Raw genomic sequence first — 15,094 nt, 5'->3', positions numbered from 1 at the left:
AAGTTATCCAAGATTTCGCCTTGAAACACGAAAGAAGATTATTAAATCATACTAGCGTGGAAGCAATACAACTGCTGGACAGCGCGCAGGATGTGAGGAGATTGAAACGAACAAAACCATACGAACTTGTGTGAACATTTAGTATGTAATATTAGTGTAAACTATAGCTATAAGTTAATAATTAATAAATAATTATAATTTTATAATTGACGAATACATACTGATGTATTTTCTCGCACTCGTCTTGCTTGTTAATTAATCCAAGTACATAGGAAAAGTAGTAATAAATTAATTGTAATTAAGATTGTACTAAGCGTATCTAATAAAGATGTTATAAAAAATACTTAACATACTAATAACGTTCCATTACCCATAAAGATATTTTTTTGTCTTACCATATGGTCCCAATCGGATATAAATCAAAGAAACAGTAATATGGCAATAAAACAATTAATAACACGTAAATAAATTAAAATTGATCTAATCTATTAACAAGCCAAATTACGTAAAATGGTATAATTACACTGTTTATTTACAATCTCATTTATAGCGATATAAAGTAAAAAAAGTAACACACTTCATTGGTATTATATTATCGAGCTCATATCCGGTACAAATTATTAACGATTCCATTGATATAATGGCTAATTGCCTATATGTTACATAATTCCATTTAGAATATGTTTAATATCAGTATCGCGTCATAAATACAAGAGCAATTATATTTAATATTAATCGAAAATGTATACATATTCGATACATAAACGTTATGACCGAGTAGACTTATTAAAAAATAAACCAATTCTTCGTAATTATTTATTTGGAACTGGAATATATTGAATTATTGGACAATGGTTTTGTAATTAAATTATATTTATTTATCTGTAAACTGTCATTTTTTTAATATATGGAATATAATGAAATCATTTATGCGTGTGAGTATGTTACTTCAGTATTCCGGGCTTTCATCCGCTTTTGGATTGGATTTGTTTGGTTTGATAAGGTTTTCACGACGTTTCGGTAGAATCTCATCTCCCACCTTCAGGTGTTGCTTCTTTTTGCTCTACCTCTCGTTACACGAGCTGAACCGAGTTTCACAAACTTCTTGTTTCCTTCTGTCACTATCTGACTACTAACGTGCTAATTTAATGACAATAATAGTCCATTATCTCATTACTTATCGAAGTAACTGATTAGAAACGCAATATTTAGTGGCTTTGATATTTTGAATCGTAGTATTCACAACCAATGCAAGGTAATATTCTAAATTCCGACATGCAATCGGCACGTTGTTAGAAATATATAGGAAAAATATAGGAAAGAGTTGTAGAAAATTATGTAAAATACTTTGAGTAATATATGTTGTGCCAATTTTCTCAACATATGAATATGTCCGTCGTTTCATCATATTAGATGAGACTTGGACTTACAAAACTTACTTATAAACTTAACATATTATTGTAACATTTTAAACCAATTGTATCGAGCATTTGAAAGACAAAGAGATTTATAGAAATCCAAGACATTTGTTGTGAACATCAATATAATAAAATACGGATTGTTTCAAGATTTGATTCATTCGACGGGCTTAAATACCTCTGCCTTGTCTTGTTTTTAATAAAACATTATTTCAAAAAAATCATTAAAATAGGTTCCATAAATTGAAAATATCTTTGGAATAAGTGTATTGAAATTAAGTAAAATTGTACTGAAAAATAAGTTACATTTACAACTATACATCCTTTTTTTATTTTCATTCCGTAGGCTTCTAAAGTTGCATCTTCTGTAGACTGTTAACTTATCGAACTAAGCATCTTGATAAAATAGAACTGTATATGAAAACTTGCCATATTGAAGTCAAAGAAACAAAATCTACCTAAGGTAAAAGTTAACCTTGAATATATAAAAACACGGCACTTAACAACCAATAATATTAACAGATGTTAGGTCCCTCCAGGCAAAGGAGTCTGGATATGTTCAAAAAAATAGGTAAACCAACTTATTTGGATTAAGCAAGTGTGATGTCTGATTCAGCATTGTTTTTACTATGGCACTGCACGTATACAAATATATACATAGGAAACCTATTCTTCAACATATGGGTGATGGTTGTAAAAATATTGGTAGGAGTATACAGAAAATGTATTCTTCAAACGAAACTAAATGTCAAAATTATGAAAGTAAGTGGGACTACAGTACCAAAAAAATGTTATGGCAAAGTCAATCAATATTTGAACAGTGCCCAATTGTATAGCTCGTTAAAGAAATGCTTTAAAAAAAAGCATCAGTTTTTCAAGGGATTAATTTAATTTAAAAAATAGATTTTGACTAATTATCCAAATCAATATGTTGTGCTTTAGCGCTATTTGGCCAAGATAGTCGGTTTTATAAATATACCAAAATATACATCCTTCAATAATCATGTTCAAAAAAAAATAATTAAATATAATTTTTGTTTACAATCCCTTATGATTAGCTCTGTAAACAACCAAGATAAGAGTCTGTAAAGAGAAGTTTGCCATTATCACAAGCGTTACTTAACAACTCCGTCTGCGTGTAGGTCTTTATCTTTTTTTTTATCTATCTCCATTATCTATGCTATCTGCTTCATTGTATTCCTAGATTTTTTTTGTAAATTTTAAAATATTTGTTTTATAATACATATCAATATTCAGGATAAGATCTTGTATATGTCATATTTTTACCTTTATATCTGCAAAGTATTGTGCAAAGTTATAATCAATTGGTCCAGTTGTTCAGCACCATTAGACTACTAAACAACAACTACGTTACTATCAAAAAACCAGACATATTACTATATGAAGAGATCTTAGAAAGATATAATGTACTAACTGTTAATAAAGTTGCAATTGCTGTAGCCTATAGATTGAGGTGCAGAAATTAACAACAGAATTAACGCGATGAACTACGCATACCGATTGATAATCCGTGCCAATCAGGATAATAACATTCTCCTGTGCCTCCAACTATTTAATATGTGTTGAAAACTGAAAGTAGGCAAAATGAGCAGTTCAAACATCAATGCATCGCCATGAAATCGCTGAACGCATGTTCAAACAAAAACTAAAATGGTTGATCTAAAACTTATTTTCACATCACTTGGTATAAAAAATGACATTTGGACAAGACGTCTCCACGAGATCTCCAACTCTTATACAGTAAATTATTCGTCGTTCCTGTTGCACGTAAATCATTTACGAACGCATACTTTTTAAAATGAAATTCTGGCAACGTTGTACTGCAAAATGCCGGCTGGCAATATTGAATTTGAAATGATATGAAAACGCAGGGTGCGTATGTTCAAACTAGCGTTGAGAACTATCGACTGAAAACAGTCGAAACAGTTGAGAGTCGCAAAACATTCGAACTAATCATTGATAGTCAAAAAACTGAAAATAGTAATTACTGCTGTAGCGACCTTGAGGCATGTCGAATTTTACATCGTAGAATAACGGTCTACAAAATACCCAGAAATATAATCACAGATGTTGAACACGGGCGGGGTGCCAGCAGCGCCAACTAGAACCCGATAACGAATAGCTGGCGGCAACCCCGAGACGTTTATCTGGGATGTTATGGAAGGGTATTTCGATTCATTCAGTGCTCAACCATCGTTTGGTGTAGACATGCCACCATCGACTGCCCAAGCCTCGTCTCCAGGTAACACCGCTGCCATCCGTTTTATCATTTGTATTTTTATATTTTTATATAGCCAATAAATAACGGTCACATAATGTAAACACCACGGAACCAAACGCTTTGGAGCGGGTTCATCGTGTGCAATCCACTCGGATGGCTGTCGATTGAACTTCGGAGTGGAATTATTGAGCCATGTTTCATCCATTGTCACATATCGACGCAAAAACTCGAGTTTATTACGCTTGATCATCTTCAAGCACTGCTCCGAATCATCAACTCAACTCATCAACGTTATTTTTGGTCAAAAGGAACTCGCGCGGCACCCACTTTGCACAGAGCTTTCTCATACCCAAATATTCGTGAATGATATGATATACACGTTCAGTTGATATCTTTAGAGTGTCTGCTATTTCATTAAATTTCAATATACGGTCATTCAAAATCATTTTGTGTATTTTTTTAATGTTTCCGTCGGTCACAACCAACCTCTTTTGGGCGTCCACTGCGTTCACCGTCTTCGGTGCTCATTTCACCACGTCTAAACTTAGCATAGCAAACCTTGATGGTTGATTTCCTGGGGCAGTGTCCGGAAACTAGTCATCAAGCCAAGTTTTTGCCTCAACTGTATATTTTCCCTTCAAAAAGCAATATTTTATCAACACGCAAAATTCCTTTTTATCCATTTTTTTCGCAATAACAACAGTTGCTTCACTCGAAGTGCTATAATTCACAAACTAATGATCCGACAGCTGTCAAATTTATACACGCATCTTTTGAGGGTTAGGGCTAACTAAAAAATATTTGGATTTAATTCTAGTCTGTGTCAGGACGGGGACTTTTCAATTTACCTGTAAATATCTGAAAAAAAAATTACTGTGAAAACAAGTTTTAATAATATATCATTTTTAAAGGATTCCCTTTACTCTATTATGAGAAAAACGTTATTAACTTAATAAATTGTGCTCGAATTTCGACTACAGGCGATCACTAGCATATAATAATTATCATAAGAAATTGGGCAGATTGTTGAACCAATTCCGTGGAATCATTTAATACTCTAATAATATTCGAGTTAAAATCATCGAGAAAACTTCACGTCGACTTCGGATGTGCGGATCGACGGTAGATGGCATAAAATTGCATCAGCATCATTACTACGCCTGAGACAAGCGTCTCGAGCCGGCACGGTCGAATATTCGAAAGTTTTCCGATTATAAAAGAGGACGAGACGAACGACAGATACTTGGAGAACGTGGATGGCGTCAAACAGCGGCCATAGATCTTATTTTGGCCAATAAAGGCGTATTTCAGGATAGAAACCGGTCTCCGGGGAGAGTCGAACATATGCAAAGCCCTAAATATAAAGTGGATATCGGCCGAGCCGACTTGGCATTTCAATATTTTTGAAATACGACATATAATGATCATAAATCTCTTGAGCGGATGAGTTCTAGCCGTCACGTAAACACGAGTACTCCTCGGATACTTACCGATGGCTTTTGATGAAACTGAAATAATACCACAAGCTCGGCTTCAGCATACTCAAATATGTTTTATGTGTCATATTTTATTTTGAATTTTTTGACATAACCTCTATATAACCTTGATAAAAATGAAAGTTTTCGAAATTTTTTTCTTGAAAGTTACTCCATAGATTTAGATGCAATAAAGAATCACAAAAATATTGATTTATACTACTAATATATTATGGTGAAATTATTAAAAATATATTTATTTTAAAATTAAAAGGGGGATTACTAAGATTTTACCAGAAATAAAAACACAATATTTCGAAATTCGCCATTTTAAGTCCAACACCTATCAGAAGCGCTACGAACCATAGACGTCAGTTGGCGTTTCCTGACCATCATGTCCGCAATCCAACACTTGAAGTTTTTAGCGCGCTTCGATTTTATTTGGATTATTGATCTTATATTTCTCAGTTAATAATTCAGTTTTGTGCTGCCAATGAGAAGAAAAGAATAAACCAAGAAATTGATCTGGATTTATCAAAGCAATTAACCTAAATTTGACCAGAATCGATTCGTCGATAGTAACTGTACTCTGCGACTGTCACTGAAATAATAATTTAAATAGAGTACTAGAACTTTTATAGAATTGAAGTGAGTGAACATTCCAGACATACTCATCATGCAGCCTGTAAGAACATAGAAGAACATTACGTAACAATACTACCAGTAATATAACACGCGGCACGGTAATTAATGCAGATAATAACTCTTAAGAGTAGCACTATCGCCTGTTGGGAACTGTGAGAATAGTATTGATATAAAGTGCTCTATACTGTAATAATTTAATAATTTGAAAATACAGATGCAAATGTAATTAACAGTGCTACCAAAATATACATTTTACATTTTGCAGGCCCAGCCGCATATGTTATCAACAGTGTTATTTACTCCAACACAAAAAATATTATTAAATATTAAAAAAGTTAATTAATGAATAAAATAGTTAATTTAAGTTATATACCCTCGGTGTATGTATCTCTATGTTGTATCCAATTACTTATCTGTAATGTTTGTGTAAATAAAATGCATAAAATGTAATTTTGAGATTCATTTTAATAATAGTCTAACAATCTTGTAAGCACATGCCATTGCAATACTTGATCAAGTACTCTACAAAATCTGTCTTTAAAGCAGTTTTAACATACTAAGTTTTCCCATGAATTCTTCAGCTAGATGTCTACTTTATTTGATTTCAGTGACTGTACGTCTGTACATAACAGATCAATTGAAAAGTCCCCGGCCTACCATAATAAAAGACATTTTTGGGCAAAATTAGTTTTTTTTCATACATAATTCCTTAAGGGTGATACACTGGTTATAGCGACCCTCCAGATTTTTGATACCATTTTTGTAGTATGATTTGTCCTTTGCTTCAAAATAGGCTTCAGTTTCGACGAAAACAAGCAAAAAATAAACAAACTTAGATTTTTAACACAAAAAAAACCATTTTAAACTAAAATATGTACCTAATAATCGTAATGACTAAATAAAAATAAATAAAAAACCTATTTAACCTATCTACTACACGTATTTTATACTCTACTATATACACACAATTTAGTTTAATACCTATCTGAATCTGTTTATCTATTTAAAATATTATTTTAACTACTACCAACTGATCATTTTGAAGTCACTACCGAGCCCAAACAATACAAAAATAATAATATAATTTTGTGATATATACAAAAAAATAAATTTCCAACAAAACAAATCTATATTAATACAACTGTTTGGGTTCGGCACCATTACACCACTAAAATAATATTGTAAATATATAAATAGGTATAGGTAGGTATTAAGCTAAATTGTGTGTATATAGTAGAATACGTGTAAAAAAAATACGTGTAGTAGATAGGTTAAATAAGCTTTTAGTTTATTTTTAATTATTACAACGATTATTATGAAAATTTTTTATTTTTAAATGTTTTTAATGTTAAAAATATTTTATAAAATGCACAAAATTAACCCACACTTGTTTTTCATAGATTAAATGTAACATAATACGTCTGAGAAAAAGAAACAATAAAATTCAATTCACATAAAAATGTATTACAATTTATTATGATTACACTCCAGTCCCACTTCAGCAAAAATTCCAGTCATCTCAAGTTATCTAAACACCACTCGAAAACAGAAGCAATATGTTATAACAAACCTTGGGATAAAACTCTCCGATAGCAGACTTACGACTGATTTCATTAAATCACCGCGCTATCGGTAATCTGGCGATCGCAAGAATGTGACAGGAACATTAAACTGGGATATAAAATCAATCAATTCATCACACGTATCTATTCAATAACATTATTGAATAAAGTAGCAATTGATCAAAAATGAAAATCGTTGTAATCCGTCGCGTCATGATAAACAGCATTATAAAAATGAAGTGAACCACTTGAAGCGAACACAGTTTGAACGTCCCGGTTAAGGAATATGGAGAAAGCGCTAGTACTGGTGGTTCTTCTAGCCCTGGGGGCTAACAGCGAGTTCAGCGGGTAAATATACCTCATAAACATTGTCAAACAGGAAAACATCAAACCGGTATTTGAACTGTGCAGATACAAAGTGTACAAAGTCACTCCCAAAACTCAGGATCACGTTAAATTCTTGCGAGGACTCAGCGATGAGACCTATTTCGACTTCCTGAAGCACCCGCGAAGTCTGGGCGACTACGGTGACATCATGGTAGCCCCGGAAGTACAGGGATTCTTCGAGACGATGCTCAGAGGTTTCTCGGGCACCGGTTTGGAATTTAACGTTACCATCGATGACGTCCAAAGGTAATCACTCCATATCTACTATTATAGAATTTTTAAAAACCTGTAAATCGTTTTTGCAGAGCTTTAGAAGAAGATAAACAAGAGCCGTCGCCCAGGGATGATTCTCTCTTCACTAGTTTCCAGTCACACGCCGACGTAAGAGTTACACAATGAAATACTGAGCTAAAATACTAACCATCTTTATTCCCAGATGAATGCATACTTACGCACCTTGGAATTGAGGTTTCCCCAAGTGGTAAAAGTCGTCTCCATTGGAAAATCTTATGAGGGAAGAGATTTGCTAGTAATTAAGTACGTAAACATCACTTGAGTACAAAGTTCGACATTTAAACACAATCAGACAGACGCATCTGTACACAAAAGTTACGAGTGCCCGATAAAATTTTCAATGATAGTTTATTTATGGAAAAAATCATTATCTAAATTATATCGATGTTATTTACGTCTAAAATATTTTAAACCTCAGCACAGTCCAAATTATTTATTACGTCAAAGAATAAATATTCAGGAGAAATATAATTTAAAGCCAAAAAAGTATCTGGTAGATATTTTACTATGAAAGTACAATAGAACAATTAGATTATATATTATTAGGTCAATATTCAGAACATTTTTTCACTTTAGGCATTTATAATATTTTTTTAAATTATTTAATTAATATATTGTTATTAATCGTTTCCGTCTAACCTACAATTTGTCTTTATGATAACTTAAATCTACGTATATAACCAGAAGGACCCATTAGCCCTATCTCAGTCTCTGGTGAAATAATTTTTATACATGTCACTGCTGAATTTTTTAATATATGTACCTCACTACACAACACTACACAAGATCAGATGGTTTGATTCTTTTGAGTCTGTGCCCTGTTCTGGTGGTATCCAAAAATTGCAATATTTGAGTATTCGTATGAGAATGGAGCCTTTCCTCATGCCCCCTTGCAATTTTCCTGATTTCTTGACTGACTGTGGGTATCTGAAGGTCTCAGTGTAGGTAATCAATCCTATAGGGTGCACCGGCAATACTTCTCAGGACTTTGTTCTGAAAAATTTGTATTTTATTTATGTTACTGTTTGCAGAACATCCCCATAATTGAACTCCGTATATCCATATATGTTTTAATATTTGCTTATATAATAGCAATTTATTATGTACTAATAATTGTGATTTTCTTCCAATTAGCCAGTACATTTTCCAATATTTCAATTCCAGTTTTTTTCTTTTCTTCTTTATATGTTCCTTCCAGCGAAGTTTTGCATGGAGATTCATTCTTTGAGATATTTAGCGTTGTTGCTATATGGAATGATAGTGTTATTTAATGTTATTGGTGCTTGTACGGTCTGTTTATAGGTGAACTGCACATGTACAGATTTACTTTCATTAATTTTTATTTTCCAAGCTTGTGTCCAATTATTTATATTGTCACTTGCCTGTTGTAATTTTCGTGAGGCTTCTTCACTATTGTCTCCGACAGCTATAATCGCAGTATCATCAGCAAATGTAACCATCGTAATATTTTACGTTTGTGGTATATCACAAGTGTAGAGTAGAGAGTAGATAAAGAAAACATTGGTCCCAGTATACTTCCTTGTGGTACAGCTGCTTTAGATTATTTTATTGTAGAGTAAGCTTCTTCCTGTTTGACTTTGAACATTCTGGTTGTAATGTATGATTTTAATAGTTCGGTGTGTTGTTTTGGTAGCATACTTTTTTACTTTCGTAGGCTTTTTCAATAACATCTGTTATTCTGTGGACTTGTTAAGTACTTGTTAATAAACCCAAACTGGTGTGTTGGTATTAGGTTTTTTCTATCTATGATCGATTTTATTCTTTTCAACAGAAGTTTTTCAAAAACCTTAGATATTGCTGGTACCAGTGATATAGGTCTATATGCTTTTATTTCATTTGCTGACTTCCCAGGTTTTGGGATCATTATAATTTCCGCCATCTTCCAAATGTCTGAGATATGTTTTAATCTAAATTCTGTATTGATTAAGTTGATAAGTTTTATAATCCCCTTTCTTTGTATTTTTTGCAGTAATTCTCCCATTATTAAATCGTAGCCTGGTGATTTCCTGGGGTTGGGGTTAATGTCAGTTTTAATAATTTTGGTTAACTCTTTCGGCGTGACTAATTCAATCATCGAATTGTCAGCTTCTGTGTCCGGCAAATTATATTCAATATTAGTTTCGTTTAGTTTGAAAGTTTTTTCTAGATATATAGCTATAATATATGGTAATCAAAATATTTGTAATAATTTTCTAAAACTGTTTCCTGTCTTTTAGTGACATAGGTGTATCAATGGAGTGATGTTAGTACCATTATTCATCACAATCACGCCACTTAAAACTCTTCTTTTTGACTGGCATGAAATAAATCTACAAGGTTAGAAAGGCTCAAAACTGCATTTCAATAGTCAATTCGTACGGCAGTTATTTTCTTATCTTCTATGGCATATCAATATCTGGAGACAATTGAACAATCAACTGCTAAGTGATCCGAGAATTCTTTGAGATTTCGAGCTATACTTTGGTCCAAGACACATTCTAATTAATTGTCTTTAAACTTGTTTTTTCTTTGTTGTAAAGTGTTTGTAAACTTGTTGGCACCTCTTTGTTATTAACATCAATAGCATCACATTTAAATCCTTTTGAAACCGATGCTCATCACCATAACTTTCTAAAATTTTGATTGATGTTTGATTGACTCAAAAATTAAACCCGCATGTCCAACTTTTAACCTACAATATTTTCCTCAACGGCATTAGGTGCCTATATGTATTTTGATATCCATTGATGAAAAGATGAAATGTTATTATAAACAATTGTTAAGGAACCTAAACATAACCTAACTATTAAATTCAATGATTTTGAATTCCTCTGCATGACATTTAAATGTATTTATTACATTGTTACTACTAGTTGCCGACTAACCTCCAATTTGTCTGAAGAACTACAATAACTTAAATCTATGTAGGCTCTAATCAAAGCTCTAATAATGTTTATGTGCTAACACTGCTGTTTTTCTATTAAAGGCACCTCACTATACTATAATACACAAAATCAAATAATTTGATTCTTTTGAGTCTGTGTCCTGTTCTAGTATTATCCAAGAGATGTAATACTTGCCTCTCTTCATGTCTGCTTGTGATTCTGCTTTAATTTCCTGAGTAACAATCGGTATCTGAAGATCCCGGTGTAAGTAGTCAGTCCTGTAGTATCTGGGTGCACCTAGAATATTTTTTAGAACTTTTTCTGAAAAACGTATATTATATTTAAATTAATTTTTAAGGAATATCCCCATAACTGAATTCCATATGTCCATGTAGGTTTCAATACTTAGCAATAATAGCAATTTATTATATACTGATAATTGTGATTTTCTTATTATTTTTAATATTTATTTCCAGTATTTACTCCAGTTATTTCCTTTTCTTCTTTATTAAGATCATCCAGTTTTGCATCTCGTTGTTGCTGTATAAAACGATATTATTGTTGTTATTGATGTTTGTGCAATCTGATTATATGTGAATTTTTATTTTGCAAGTTTACGTCCAATTATTTATATTGTCACTTATTAATTGTTGTAATTTTCGTGCGGCTTCTTCTCTATTGTCTTCTGTAGCAAGAATTGCAGCATCTTGAACAAATGTAGCCATCGTAATATATTATTTATGGTATATCGCATGTATAAAGTAAGCAAAAAGTATCCAGAAGCTTTAACATGAAATTTACGATTTCTTCTAGAATTACTTTGACTGACTTGAATTTGACAAACAATTCTAATATTTTATATAGTTCATGCACATCTACTAATAAACAAATGGTTTTCGAATAGGGAAATGTCTTTGAAACGTCTCCAAAATTTCCTTCGCAATGTTGTTTTTGTGCTGAAAGATCACTTTGTCAACAGAGTTTTAGAAGAACATTATCAAGAACCCTCCGTTTAACTGCAGCTATCGTTGTTGATAATTTTGTTAAGCTAATCGAAACTTTTGAAGGACTAGAACTAACAATCATGTGCTTTATTGATGAAACATGTTTTATTTTTGCTTCGCACGTCAACTGATGTCCGTCAACTTCCATTTTCTTCGAATTGAAGCAAGAATCAAATTGTCTTTCATCCTATTTATTTAAGATAATGTAATGTATAATGTATTATTATTATCGATAAGTAATGAGAGACGATATTTTCTTAAGAAATCAAAATATTATCAGTTTTACTAGCCATTTTTTGATCAATGCAAAGTTTATTTATGCAGTACAAATTGCACCAAAAACAAATAACAAAAACAACTTTTGTCGTATTTTAAGTCACCAGTAGCGTAAATCTTCATATTATATATGTTTAATAAACTATGCTTACATAAAACCAATTACATAAAAATCACAGAAATTAATATTCACTCAACCACAAAGCCTCATATAATGTTATAAAATACCAACATTTCATTAAATAAACAGTAAAACTAGGTTATGTAATAAATAAACGTTTCAGGATTGGCTCAGGAGACCCCAACCTCCCCACCATCTTCGTAGATGCCGGCATTCACGCTAGAGAATGGATAGCGCCACCAGCGGCCTTATACATCATTAACCAACTGCTCGAAAATCCCGCCAACGTCAGACTCTACCAAAATGTTAATTGGCATATAATTCCCAGTTTGAATCCAGACGGCTATGAATTCTCCCGCTCCACAACCTCGGTAAGTTACAAATTACTTATTTACATATTTCGATTTGTCTTGACGTCTACACATATGTAATAATGCCGCCTGAAAGTTATTACCCCCAAGAAATTGATCATAATTTCAAGATATGAATTAATTTCATAAAGAATATATTATACGTTTTTAACAAATTATAATTAAAATTAAATGGAGATCTTGTTTAGTTTTATGACAATGACAGCTTCATATGTCAAATTGATTTAAGTGTTGTCAAAAAGTCTGTCAAATACATGGAATTTTTAAATATCAATATAAATTTTTGATACAATTTTTTTTTCAAATAAAGAAAATTAAGATATATATGATAGCGATTTTCATGTTTAATATGCTTATATATCAAATACAAGATACCATTAATATCGAGTACAAGGCTTATACAACTATAATAGAACTCCGTTAGATGGCAGCTTAGTGTTAGTATTAGTAAAATATATTTAATAATTAAAAGAAATTACGAACCGTTATTTATTTTTTATATTTAAAGTATGCCAGTCCATGTTTTAAATAAAATTAACATTTTTAAAATAACTTTACTGTAAAAATTAAAACATTTTTAATGAATATAAAAAATAGAAAGGTATAAGTAAAAAATTATGCATGTTCTTACTTAAAAACTTGATTTCATTATTTGTTATGTTTTATCAATCTTAAATCACATTTTAAATACAATTCCACTAGTTGGCATGTTATAGTTGAAATTAATTATTTCAAAAATTGTAATTTCACTTAATAAATAAATTTAGTGAGGTTTAAACATAATAAAATACATGTTTTATTAATTTTTATTTTTATTATTTATTATTATTTTTATTAATTATTTTTAAGAGGCTGGAAAGAATAAGTCTGAAAATTATTTACGTAATTATTTGTTCTTTTAGAACCGCCTATGGAGAAAGACCCGTCAACCCAATGCCGGTTCTACTTGCTTCGGCGCTGACCCCAACCGCAATTTCGACTATTACTGGATGTACGCTGGTGCCAGCTCAGCACCATGCTCGGACGTCTTTGCTGGACCGGTGGCATTCTCCGAACCAGAGACGGCGGCAGTCGCAGCCCACATCCTCGAAAATCGCAACACCATCAAACTGTACCTCAGCTTCCATAGTTACGGAAACATGATGTTGTACCCATGGGGGTAAGCTATCAATTTTCTTTTGACTAGCGAACGGGTGAAGATTAAATGAATCTCTTCAGTTACACCAGCGCTTTACCAGAAAACGCAGCTGAGCTTCAATGGCTTGGAGAACAAGCGTCCGCGGCTATTGAACGGGCCAGCACGATTGGATCTCAATATGTTACCGGTAGTTCCACCAATGTACTCTACGAAGCTGCTGGTGGTAGTGACGATTGGGTCAAGGGTGTTGCCGGAGTTAGCTTAGCTTACACCATCGAATTACCAGCCGGAGGTAACAAATGACACTCGATACTAACTCGACATTGTTGTTAACACCACCTACTGTGTTTTGCAGGTATATTTGGGTTCAACCCACCAGAAAGAAGTATCCTTCCAATGGTCCAAGAAACCTTCGAAGGTATTAGAGTCTTCCATGATTATATAGAAAGGAAATATGTTGTATAATAGTGATAAGAAAAAACTAATATTATTGAATAAATGATATTTTTAATTATAACATAATCAACATTATTTCCAACCCTGCTCTATCATATACAGTTTGGGTCATAAATCAAGAAAATTTTAAATAATATTAATTTTCATTATCATCTTTGTTTTGTTCCATTTTTAACGGATCTAGCGGAAAATTGAAATTATCATATTTTTAAGAAATATCTTCTTCAGATTTTGATACTACAGTTTTCGAAATACGATACACAATACATAAGAATCTAAAGGAAATGAAATACACGTTCGGTTTGTTTTAATTATTATTTTTCAAAGGAACAATTTTAGGAACGTTTATTTTTTAACCTTCAAAAGAACTTTGCAGCAGAACATTTTAGTTGTTTTATTAGTGATATCTCACATATGTTCCGGTGCATATTTTAATCAATTTTTATTTTAAAAAGCTTAAAGAAATTGATACAATATATACAAATCCAAGTATTTTCGATAACTGTTTCCCATCTTCAGGTAAAAGGGTAGGTCAAAATGCTTTGATAACGATTCAATCATCAACAAACCGTGTGCTATTCAAGCGATCATATATCGATTTGAACAAATGGTAAATAACTTCCCATTCTAACCAAGCTGGGTAAGACCGGAAATCATCGGGGATGATCTCCAAGTTGGTCACTCGCCAGTCGGTAGGCTTAATGACTGAGTCCCGTGGATCGTAATTCACGTTAAACAGTAGGTCCAGTCCATATAAAATCTCTGGTTGGTAAAAATTAGTCTCCAAGTTATTTGAAAACAGTATATTGTCCACAACTTT

General features: G+C 32.3%; 1 protein-coding gene across 1 annotated transcript; it reads left to right on the top strand.

The window, feature by feature from the left end:
- Nucleotides 1-7,531: 7,531 nt before the first annotated feature.
- On the top strand, nucleotides 7,532-14,340 carry LOC143198204 (carboxypeptidase B). Its single transcript, XM_076407313.1, has 8 exons — nucleotides 7,532-7,690; nucleotides 7,754-7,975; nucleotides 8,035-8,110; nucleotides 8,166-8,266; nucleotides 12,473-12,680; nucleotides 13,583-13,839; nucleotides 13,899-14,110; nucleotides 14,174-14,340. Exons 1-8 carry the CDS (start codon nucleotides 7,629-7,631, stop codon nucleotides 14,281-14,283), a joined length of 1,248 nt encoding a protein of 415 aa, XP_076263428.1. The 5' UTR covers nucleotides 7,532-7,628; the 3' UTR covers nucleotides 14,284-14,340.
- The last annotated feature ends 754 nt before the right edge of the window (nucleotides 14,341-15,094 follow it).

This window comes from Rhynchophorus ferrugineus, unplaced genomic scaffold (assembly GCF_030347505.1).
Source record: "Rhynchophorus ferrugineus isolate W39M unplaced genomic scaffold, kcgeb_rfMv2 rfM6, whole genome shotgun sequence".
NCBI classification, from domain to species: domain Eukaryota; kingdom Metazoa; phylum Arthropoda; class Insecta; order Coleoptera; family Curculionidae; genus Rhynchophorus; species Rhynchophorus ferrugineus.
The sequence above is the reverse complement of the archived record's forward strand: the minus strand, read 5'-3'. Positions and strand labels throughout refer to the sequence as shown.

Excerpts from the sequence above, each read along its gene's own strand:
- LOC143198204 (XM_076407313.1), top strand. The coding sequence starts at position 7,629 with ATGGAGAAAGCGCTAGTACTGGTGGTTCTTCTAGCCCTGGGGGCTAAC. Across the intron at positions 12,681-13,582 it reads TCTCCCGCTCCACAACCTCG|AACCGCCTATGGAGAAAGAC; the intron begins GTAAGTTACAAA and ends TTGTTCTTTTAG. Across the intron at positions 14,111-14,173 it reads CATCGAATTACCAGCCGGAG|GTATATTTGGGTTCAACCCA; the intron begins GTAACAAATGAC and ends TGTGTTTTGCAG.